This window comes from Eretmochelys imbricata, chromosome 24 (assembly GCF_965152235.1).
Source record: "Eretmochelys imbricata isolate rEreImb1 chromosome 24, rEreImb1.hap1, whole genome shotgun sequence".
Lineage (NCBI taxonomy): Eukaryota > Metazoa > Chordata > Testudines > Cheloniidae > Eretmochelys > Eretmochelys imbricata.
The window spans coordinates 18,449,191-18,460,100 of record NC_135595.1 but is presented as its reverse complement, the minus strand read 5'-3'; the positions used below and the strand labels follow the sequence as shown (position 1 = coordinate 18,460,100).

Sequence of the window (10,910 nt, the reverse complement as noted above, 5' to 3'; positions counted from 1 at the left end):
GAGTCCTTCTATAAAATGAGAGAGGCAGGGACAGCCCCTGTGTAACAGGAAACAGGGAGAGACGGGTACAGCTTTTCCACGCTGCAGAATTAGCCACTGACTTCACGCAGGCAAACTTTACTCTAAGGAGCGTTTGGTAAGTGATACCCCTCTGATCTGCTTGTGCTCTAACCACAAGATCCCACTCCCCTTCTGCAACCAAGGATAGAATCTGGGAGCCCTGGCTCCTGCTTTAACCCACTAGACTCTCCTCTCCTCCTGGAACTGCAGGCAGAACCCAGGAGTCCTGGCTCCCTGTCCCTCCTGCTCTAACCACTAGACCCTGCTCCCGTTCCAGAGCTAAGGATAGAACTCAGGACTCCTGGCTCCTAGCCCCACTCCTCCACCATATGACTGTTAATGGATGTTTTGTGTTGAGGACTGTTTGCAATGGCACGATATCACTTTAAGGGAGGTGAGGGGGAGAGAGTGTGGCTTCCTGGTCCTGCTGGCAGTCTTGGGGGCTCTGCAGGGAAGCATGGGACCAGAGGCAGCCTGCAAAGAACTAGCCAAGAACAAAGTGGGCTGAGTTGTCTCTTGCTGCCATGGGCAGCTGCCTGCTTTGTCTCCCGCTGTCTAGGGAGCAGCCTGCTTTGTCTCCCACTGTTTAGTGAGCAGCCTGCTTTGTCTCTCTCTTGTTTGTGTTCTTGTGGGTGATTGTCCTGGATGCCCAGAAACAGAGTCACCTTACGCTGCAACTTTCCAGCAGGAGCATTCAGGTTTCTCCCTGACTTATCTGTGTGGGTGCCACGAACATACCAGCCATGAAGGGGTCAGAAGTGAGGCTACCTCAGAACTGTTGCAAATGGCTTGGTGGTTCCACACCCCTGTCGACCGGATCATGCATGTCCAATCTCTCTTCTGATCTCATTTCAGCCCAGCTGTGATCAATTCCCCAGCCAGAGATTTGGCTGCATCGGAGACACCACTGTCGATCTCCTGCTTCCCCATCACCATGGAGGCTTCTCTTGCTGTCTGCATCCTCGCTGCTCTCCTGGCTACGGGTGAGGGGGGGCTGTTCCTACAGGGGCTGATTTCCTAACGTGTCCAACGTACCAACAGCTCAGAGCTCCCTGTTGTGTAGAACTGTTCCTGAACGTAACCGAAAAGCAGCCACAGCATGACCGGGGCTGAGCCGGGAGCGTCTGAGTGACAACGTCCGAGGAGGAGATGACTGGAAATGGGAGGAATATTTATTCTTTCAATCACTAGAAATGTGTCCTGACTGGACACATTTCAGAGCTGGCCAGAGACCAAGGATATTCCTGAAAGGGGATTTCCCCCCCAAGTTTGTCTGAAAGGCAGCAGATCTGAATCTCACTAACATGAGCTCAAGACAATATGAAAGGCATTTCTGCACGATCCCCAGCTGGGTCAAAGGACCATAGCTCCGTTGGTGTCAATGGGGCGAGATCCCCAATAAAATTCAAGAGAAAGTGAGGGGGCAAGGAAGGGACAAATCTAGACCTGTCATGTTCTCTCTCCTTCTCCAGGGGCCTGTCTGCAGTGTGAGGTTTGTACTGGAGTTGGAAACAACTGCACGGGCAGCATGCAGACCTGCGCCCCTGGACAAGACTTTTGTGGCATCTTTCTCACTGAAGTCATAGTGGGTAGGTGAAATGGATCCTTATCAACATGGGTCAGGGAACAGGCTGGGGAGCCAGGACTCCTGGGTTTCTATGCCAGACCCTGTGGGCTACCTCCCAATGGGGCTTAGACTCAGCATTGCGAACAGTGGGTCTCAAACGAAAGGCCCAGGCAGTCACAGAAAATTCGCGGGGTTTGCAGTTTGGACAGTTCAGATACTATCCTGGCGACAGTTTGATGGGCCGCGTCCGTAAAGGCAGACACGCGTACTGTGTAAAGAAGAGGTGCTAGGTAGAATACCACCAACGGGACATGGTTGCGACTAAATGTATGAATTGAACAGAATGAGTTTGCTGTAAGAAAGCGTCTTGGACATTTTTCCTAGCGAAGCCGTTGTAAATATCAGGGAACGATTTTCTATTTCCATCACGGCAAAGGGGGAGAGGAGAGAGAGCCAGCTCCTCCCTCCAACGGACAGAGTCAGCCGTCCTATGGCACTCTAAGGAAGCACCACCGGGCCCACAGTGCTGCTCCAGGAGGCAGAGCTGGGTGCCAGGGCAGTGGGCTCCGGGACCCCCAAAATCACGGTGGCTGCCACTGAAGCCTCTGGTGGCCACATGGGTCCACCGTAGCTGCGCTTGGGAATCAATCCAGGTGACTAACCAGCCCGTGGGCCAGGGGCCCACTCTGGATCGGATCCGCAAAATCCAGCACACTGAGTGGAAGTCACCTAAGCCAGACAATAGGAAATGCCGAGGAGAGGGGTGTGGCCACAGCTGGGAACCCCTGGGAACCCCTCGCCGGGAGTTGGGTGTCTGGACCGGGTCAGCCCTTCCTTGCAGATGAGAGTGGTGGAGGAGGGGCTGCCCTGAGACCCCAGTGGCTAGGCACTCAGCTGGGTCATGGGGGAGCCAGGTTCAAATCCCCACTTGGCCCGAATCAGCCTGGGGGCTTCAGCCCAGATCCCTCCCCTCCTACGGTTGCGCCTGGCCCCCTGGATCCGGGTGGGTCTCTCTGTCTCCTTTGTTGAAGCCGCCCCACATTGTATGAAATAAAACATTCCCTGGAACCTGATTCCCCCACGTCCACTGGTCTCTTGAGTATATGGGAAACACCCCCCCTTCTTCCCCCCCCCCCCCGGCTGGGCTTTGTGTAGGGCCCAATCCGGAGGGCGTGCTTTGAGGGCATCTCCTGGATCAAGCCCTGCAGGTTTTATCGGCAGGGGAACATTTAGTTTGTGACTCCCACCGTGGGCTAGCTAAGGGGTGAGCGGGATGCCCGGTATTGGGATTTCAGCAGCTCTCCACATACCCCCTGGTGGAAACTCTGGCAACTAAAGGAGTTTATGGGCAGGAGATCCGGGGCCCCCGGATTCCAGGTGTTGGAATCGCTTTGTCTAGCCCTGCAGGACCTTGGGTAAGTTGCTTCCCCTCCCTGTGCCTCAGTTTCCCCAGGGGTAGAGGAAGGATAATGGCACAGGGCTATCATTGTGAAGAGGGCGTTGATGGGGTGGGAGTGGAAGGGGAATAAATCTCTGTCTTCTCCTCCTGGGCAGTGGGAATGAAGACCCAAACCATTCTCAAGGGCTGTGTGACATCCAGCCAATGTAAAGCCGGTCCCGTCTCTATGAATTTTGGGAATGAAGTGACATCAAGCACGAGCATCGCCTGCTGCGTGGGAGATGCCTGCAAAACCGTCAATGTTACACGTAAATCTCCCCATCTCCGCCTCTCAGCCTCGATCCCCCTGCACCTCCTGATGCCTGGAACCTACCCCATGTTAACTTCCTGAGACTGAGCCTCCCGCCCGGCAGGGGGTGCCCCATTGAATAACACCGAGACCCTGGGTGTGTGGAGGTTGGTGGGTGGAGCTCACCAGGTGTGAACCCAGGTGGCCCCACCCAGGGCAGGGTCCAGGGCTCCCTGCTGCAAACCCCTCCCCGGCCCCTGCTGCCCCCGGCGTCCCCGGAGCTACAGCTCCCCCTGCAGGGGGCCCCCGGGGCTGAGCTGTGCAGCCCCCAGCTGCTCTCCCAGCCCCGACCCGTCTTGGGGCTCGTCCCCCGAGCTGACTGCGTTTGCTCCGCTTCTTCCCAGTGCCCCCGGCTGACACCAAACCCAATGGCCGGAGCTGCCCTGGCTGCTACGCTTTGTCCACAGAGCAATGCCATGAAGAGACCGTCAAGTGTACAGGAGCCGAGACCCGATGTCTTGACGCCGTTGGGACTGTAACGATTGGTAACATCTCTTCATTTATTCTGGGGTTATTTTTCCTTCGCTGTCCGTCCCCCCCTCACCCCGTGGGGCAGAAACGGGACGTTGGGTGGAGGCCGCTAGGTAAACGTATCGGCTGCAGATCAGGACACCTGGGTTCTGTTCCCAGCGCTGGCCTCCGGTGTGACCTTGGGCCAGTGTCTCCCCCTCCCTGTGCCTCTGGTTCTCCTCCCAGCTGTTGCCTGTCTGTAGTTTAGTCTGAAAACTCTTCGTGGTAGGGACTGGCTTAGTCCTGGGAGCCCCTGTCCTGCCGGGCACTGTGCAGACCCACAATGAAGATAAGGGACCCATGCTGTGCTGGGCACTAAAAACTCATAGGGAGATATAGTCTGTGCCCCAGAGAGCCTGCAATCTCTGTAGGCACAGTGGCGATCATTCTTCCCATTTAAGAGGTGGGGAAACTGAGGCACTGAGCAATGCCGTGACTTGCCCAAGGTCACACAGGAAGGCTGTGGCAGGGCTGGGAACTGACCCTAGTTTTGTGCAGTCCCATCATGTTGCCTTAACTGACTACAAAACCACCTGTTTTAGAGATCCCACTTCTTCCACCAGCACTGACTTGCTGCTTTGTAGGTGAACTGTTGGGCTAATACAGGCCTCATCCAATCCAGGTGTTGTTGGTGGGCTTCAGATTGGGGCTGCAAGTGACTTGGTCAAGGACACACAGTGGGTCTGTGTCAGAGAGGGCAGCCATCCAGGGCCAGACAGGCTGTGGGGGAGCAGAGCAAATGGGTAGATGGAGGCTGGGGTGGCGGTGGGGGGAGTTTGGATGGGGCCCTGAGGAGGGGGAGTCTGTTGTGTCTTGCTCCAGCTTGAGGAATGGAGCTGCTCCCCTGACAATCGCCCGCTTCCCCTCCCACCCCCACGCAGGTGGAAGCCCAATGCAGATGGTCATGAAGGGCTGCGTTTCCGAGTCCATGTGCCCCCCCTTAAAAGTGGGCTCATCAGCCTTCGCAGAGATCAGTTCGAATCTAACCACAGACAAATGCACAGTGGCCTCCGGCACGGCGGGCGCGGCTCCAGGAGCAACCGGGCTTTTCCTCCCAGCCCTCGCTGGGCTCCTCCTGTTGAAGCTGCTCTCCTGAATCCTCACCCAGTGCCGCGGGTGACTGCACTCAAATACACCCTGCGGCCTGCGTTAGCCCCTTTCCCCGCCGCATGTTCTCGGCTCCTGGCTGGACTCAGATCCCCTTGATGTTGTTGCACTGAATAAAACAAACTGGAGACCAGACTCTTTGTATTTTTTAAAATTTATTTAAATGGGGAAAAATGTAATTCTCGTGGGTGGTGCCATCAGGAAGCCAGTTAAGAATATCAGAGCGGCCATGGCTAGTCCAGAGTCCTGTCTCTGACAGTGGAACATCCAGAACTTCAGGGGCAGTGCCCAGAACATGGCAATTTAGGAGAGACCCACCCCTGACTTCTCCTCCTCCAGGAATTTATCTCCTTCTTTTTTGAACCCGCTTATACTGTTGCCCATCCCCACATCCCCTGGCAATGAGTTCCACAGGTTAACTGTGTGTTGTGGGAAAAAGCACGGCCTCTTGTTTGTATGACACCTGCTGCCTGTTCGTTTCATGGGGTGACCCCTGGTTCTGGTGCTGTGGGACAGGGGAAATAGCAGTTCTCTAGTGACTGTCCCCAAGCCATGGCATGATTTTCTAGCCCTCTGTTGCGTCCCCCCGGAGTTGTCTCTTTGCCAGGCTGAATGGCCCTAATCATTTTAGTCTCCCCTCGAATGAAAGCAGTTCCGTGCCCTAAGATAAGACCTAGAAAGACCCTAGTCGGGAAATTAGGCAGCCCAGTGTCCCGGGCACCCAAGCTCTTTGCTCAGGAACCGCTCGGAATGAAATTCAGACAGGACCCTCCTGCAGTGACTCCCCTCGGGCCAGATTCTCACCAGGGCCAGCCTCTGACCTCAGCGCATTCAGCCCTCTGTTCACACTGTGAGCTCCCCGCAGGGAGTGCCCCTCACTGGGACACCTGGGGAAGGCTTACCTGCCCCCCAAAAGGGGCCATGCACTCCAAATTCACAGTCAGCAGTGACCCTCAGCCAGCCTGTGACACAGACAGGATACTAGTCATCGGAAACACAGCGTAGAACAGAGACTGTTAGCACAGTAAGCAGGGAGGTTCGGGAAAGTCCATCTTGGGGGGACCCAGAGCCTTGGGCTCCCCCACCCCCCAATTCCCAACCCAGGAGACCACCCAGCTTCCAGCAGCCCACCCTCCGTCACACCCAGTGCCTCTCCTCCACTCCTCCTCCACCCTGGGCAATGGGTCACCTGGCCTCCACTTTTCGCTGTTCCCCAGCTCCTCCAGCTGGCCCTTGCCCAAGATGGGCCCCAGCCCTTTGTGGTCAGGATACAGAGTGTCCAGCCATTGTCTGGGCCCAGGCAGCTAGAGGACATGGCAGTCCCACCTGCCCTCTCGGGGTCTCTGCACAACCACACACCCTTGTCCCACCACCTAGATTCTTGTGCAACACACGGGGGAAACTGAGGCACACACAGGCTTCAGACAAAACACTAAGAAAATTCCCACTTTGGCACGCACAGGCTGGGAGCTACACAGGAGAACGTCAGTTCAGCCTCCAACGTAGGTGCAAACGCTTTGGGACCTGCTGAAGGAGCCACGGTACGAAACAGATGTCCTGGACCCAGGGACCCAGCCTTGAAGTAGCAGAGCCGTGGGGCTGGCCCGTGGGAGCCGGGGGCCTGGCAATAAGAAGGGGATGTTCCCAGAGAGACTGTATCACAGTCAGATGCACGGGACACTTTGGGGTGCTGCAACATGTTCGTCTCACCTTAGCCCCACACCCCAGGTCCCCCTGTTCAGTTTCAGTCTGCCTTGTAGCAGGTCCGCATTAATCAGAGCCTTTTGTGTGCCATCCATCCATCTCGGTTTGGTCTTCCAACTTGCCTCTGACCCGCCACTGTGAAGTTTAGCATTCTGGTTCCTAGATATTCTTCGGATTTCCCCCGGTCAAACCGGCTAAGCCTGGACCCTTAAGTCTTTTCCTGAGTGGCCAGAAGTGTTCTCCTACCGGTTTTTGAATGTTATGATTCCTGATGTCAGATTTGTGTCCATTTATTCTTTTGCGTAGAGACTGTCCAGTTTGGCCAATGTACATGGCAGAGGGGCATTGCCCTGGCCACTCAGTAAAAGATTTAAGGGTGGCAATTTTGCAACACAAAAGCTTCAAAAACAGACTCCAAGGAGAAACTACTGAGCTTGAATTAATCTGCAAACTAGATCCCATTAACTTGGGCTTGAAGAGAGACTGGGAGCGGCTGGGTCATTCCACATATTGACTCTATTTCCCTGAAGTTAAGTACCCTCATACCTTCTTGTCAACTGTCTAAATGGGCCAGCTTGATTATCGCGACAAAAGTTTTTTTCTCCTGCTGATAATAGCTCATCTTAACTAATTAGCCTCTCACAGTTTGTATGGCAACTTCCAACTTATCTGCATGTGTATATATTTCTTCTTACTATATGTTCCATTCTATGCATCCGATGAAGTGAGCTGTAGCTGATGAAAGCTTATGCTCTAATAAGTTTGTTAGTCTCTAAGGTGCCACAAGTCCTCCTGTTCTCTTTGCGGATACAGACTAACACGGCTGCTAGTCTAAAACTTATCTTCTAACACACACATTCCTCATTCACACGCAAAACAGGACTGATTTACATGGAGCATTTGAACAGGAACATCAAATTGCAATGCAGGAGAAAACAATCACGGCATTCTTTTACTTATTTCAAAATGCTAATTTTAAACCTACAACAAAGTGGTGATCCTAACGGTCTGTTACTGCCTTGAAATCAGCTTCAGACACAAGATTCTGGCTGATGCATCTCTACCAATAGCCCACTAGGCCGTTCCTTCCTGCTTTCAGAAAGGGTGGCTGGCAGAATATGGTCAAATCATACATCAATACATTTAATGCAGGCTACATTATTATTCTTTGTCCTTCATTCTAAATTATACAAAATACAAACATAAAATCCTGCTACTACAACCCTACTATGACCCACTTTCCAGTCTATAGAACCCAGGCGTCCAGGCTCCCACCCCGACTTCTCTCACCATTGGATCTCGCTTGTCCCGAGGACTGGAGTAGGATCCAAGGGTCCTGCCCTTAATCGACATGGCACCAGGAACAGAACCCAGGAGTCCTGCCACCCTGTCCCTGGTGTGACCTGCTACCCTGCATTGCCACCTCAAGCCTTCCGAGGGGAGTTGGTATCACACATTCCTCTAATTCAATTTCCCGGCAGGAAAGGAGGGGGATTTGTCAGTGTGCACAGATACCCAAAGGGTGGGCAGGGCTGGTGAGAGAAATAGAAACTTATGGACTCTACCAGGTGTCACGGAGTCCCTGGGCGATGCTCTGGAACTGCTCCCCATGAAGCCAGGCAGGACTCTGGGGCAGTCGCCTTTCTGTGAGCAGCCTGTCTGCAGGACACACAGCTCACCCGGCTTCCCCCTTCCTGGGTCTGACCTCGGAGCATTCAGCCTCCTTTGCCCCTCCGTGCGCTTCCCACAGCCAGTCCGCCCAGGCGGGGTCCTGGGGAAGCCAGAGGGTCCTGCCCCCCAACTCCGCAGTCAGACGTGACTCTCAGCCAGCCAGTAAAACAGAAGGTTTATTAGACGACAGGAACATGGTCTAACACAGAGCTTGCAGGTGCAGAGAACAGGACCCCTCAGCTGGGTCCATTTTGGGGGGCAGTGAGCCAGACAACCACGTCTGCCCTTCACTCCATGTCCCAGCCAGCCCCCAACTGAAACTCCCTCCAGCCCCTCCTCCTCTGGGCTTTGTTCACTGGATCCCTTTGTTCTCCAACCCTTTAGCTCTCACCTCCCAGGGGGGAAGGGCCCAGGCCATCAGTGGCCAGGAAACAGGGTGTCGGCCATTCTCTGTGTCCAGACCCCTGCACACACCTGCCCTCTAGGGCTCTGCAATGATCATACACCCTTATCCCACCTAGATACTTAAGAACTGCCTAGGGGAAACTGAGGCACCCCCACACTATTCAGAGGAAACATTAAGAACACTCCCACTTCGTCAAACCAGGCGACGTGTGGAAATCCATGTAAGTTCCTGTATTGCATCACAGCAGGTACCTGAGCCCTTCTATAAAGAGAGACAGAGACAGACCCCGTGTGACAGGGCGGAAGGAGAGACGGGTTCAGCTTTTCCACTCTGCAGAGTCAGCCACCCGCTTCACGCCAGGCAAACTTTAAGGAGCGTTTGGTAAGTGATACCCCTCTGGTCTGTTGGTGCTCTAACCCCTAGACCCCACTCCCTTCCCAGAGCTAGGAAGAGAACCCAGGAGTCCTGGCTCTCACCCAGCCCCCTCTCTGACCCCCACTCCCGTCCCAGAGCTGAGATAGAACCCAGCCCCACTCCTCCACTCTATGATTGAGGATGAAGGCAAGAGCCAGCATGCAAATGGGGTCATATCAAAAGGCAAATATCGCTGTGCTCCAGTTCTCTTCCCAGCGAGGGCAAAGAGCTGCTTGAGACTGAGGGTGGGGTGAGGGGAGAGAGCCGCCTGCTGACACGCCGGAGAGGGGACTCTCTGACTCCCCCGTAGACTCTTGGACTCCTTTAGCTGGGACCAGGAAATCAGCTCTTTCCCCCCTTGTCAGGGAGTATGGGGCAGAACAGAGCATGAGGGTGGGTGAGATCCCAACCACAGGTGGGGAAACTGAGGCAGCTGCAAAGCATTGTCAATGCTGCAACACCCGCCAGAGGTGGGAAGTGTCCAAGTGCAGTGCTCAGGGGTGGGGGAGGGAGAGAGCAGAAGTAGCTGCCGCCAGGAGGGAGGGGGAATTTCCTCCCCCAGTCTATGGCTGATGGTCTATCTGATGGTCTGTGGCAACGTGAATGACCCAAGGAGGTGGGGAAGGAGAGGTCAGTACAATTCCTCCTACCCCTGGGGAATCTGGGGTGACGGCGCAGGGATCCAGACCCTGTTCTCTGGGGAGCAGGACACAGAAGGATTTTGGCTCTGCAAGGGGATAAGGGGTTGCCCTGATCTGGGCCCTCGGATCCCTACGCTATTGAAAGTAGTGTGTGTCTGAGAGCCGCTTTGCAGGGAGCTGGACGTGGTGTCTCAAGGATGGATTGCAGTGGCAAGCTATCACTTTAAGAGTGGGGTCAGGGGAGTTTGTGGGGTTTTCTGGTCCTGCTGGCAGTCTAAGGAGCTCTGCAGGGAAGTGTGGGACCAGAGGCAGTTTGTAATGAAACAGCCTGGAACAAGGTGGGCTAAGTTGTCCCTCGTTGCCATAGTGAGCAGCCTGTTTTGTCTCCCCCTTGTTTGTGGTTGTGACGAAGTGGGACTGTTCTTAATGTTTCCTCTGAATAGTGTGGGGGTGCCTCAGTTTCCCCTAGGCAGTTCTTAAGTATCTAGGGGGTGGGGTAAGGGTGTATGATCATTGCAGAGCCCTAGAGGGCAGGTGTGTGCAGGAGTCTGGACACAGAGAATGGCCGACACCCTGTTTCCTGGCCACTGATGGCCTGGGCCCTTCCCCCCTGGGAGGTGAGAGCTAAAGGGTTGGAGAACAAAGGAATCCGGTGACCTCCTGGCCCGGGAAAGGAACAAAGCCCAGGGGAGGAGGGGCTGGAGGGAGTTTCAGTTGGGGGCTGGCTGGGACATGGAGTGAGGGGCAGACGTGGTTGTCTGGCTCACTGCCCCCCAAAATGGACCCAGCTGAGGGGTCCTGTTCTCTGCACCTGCAAGCTCTGTGTTAGACCATGTTCCTGTCGTCTAATAAACCTTCTGTTTTCCTGGCTGGCTGAGAGTCCCATCTGACTGCGGAGTTGGGGTTTAGGACCCTCTGGCTCCCCCAGGACCCCGCCTGGGCGGACTGGCTGTGGGAAGCGCACGGAGGGGCAGAGGATGCTGAAGGCTCCGAGCTCAGACCCAGGAAGGTGGAGCCGGGTGAGCTGTGTGTCCTGCAGACAGGCTGCTCCCAGAAAGGCGACTGCCCCAGAGTCCTGCCTG

At 55.0% G+C, this 10,910-nt stretch overlaps 1 protein-coding gene across 1 annotated transcript; it reads left to right on the top strand.

The window, feature by feature from the left end:
• The first annotated feature begins 994 nt into the window (after positions 1-994).
• On the top strand, positions 995-4,981 carry LOC144280032 (phospholipase A2 inhibitor NAI-like). The gene is made up of 5 exons (XM_077841728.1): positions 995-1,043; positions 1,533-1,649; positions 3,182-3,334; positions 3,720-3,860; positions 4,767-4,981. The coding sequence occupies exons 1-5, from the start codon at positions 995-997 to the stop codon at positions 4,979-4,981; spliced, it is 675 nt and encodes a 224-aa protein (XP_077697854.1).
• The last annotated feature ends 5,929 nt before the right edge of the window (positions 4,982-10,910 follow it).

Coding starts and splice junctions, on each gene's coding strand:
- LOC144280032 (XM_077841728.1), top strand. CDS start 995: ATGGAGGCTTCTCTTGCTGTCTGCATCCTCGCTGCTCTCCTGGCTACG. Junction 1,044..1,532: donor CGCTGCTCTCCTGGCTACGG/GTGAGGGGGGGC, acceptor CTCCTTCTCCAG/GGGCCTGTCTGCAGTGTGAG. Junction 3,335..3,719: donor CAAAACCGTCAATGTTACAC/GTAAATCTCCCC, acceptor GCTTCTTCCCAG/TGCCCCCGGCTGACACCAAA.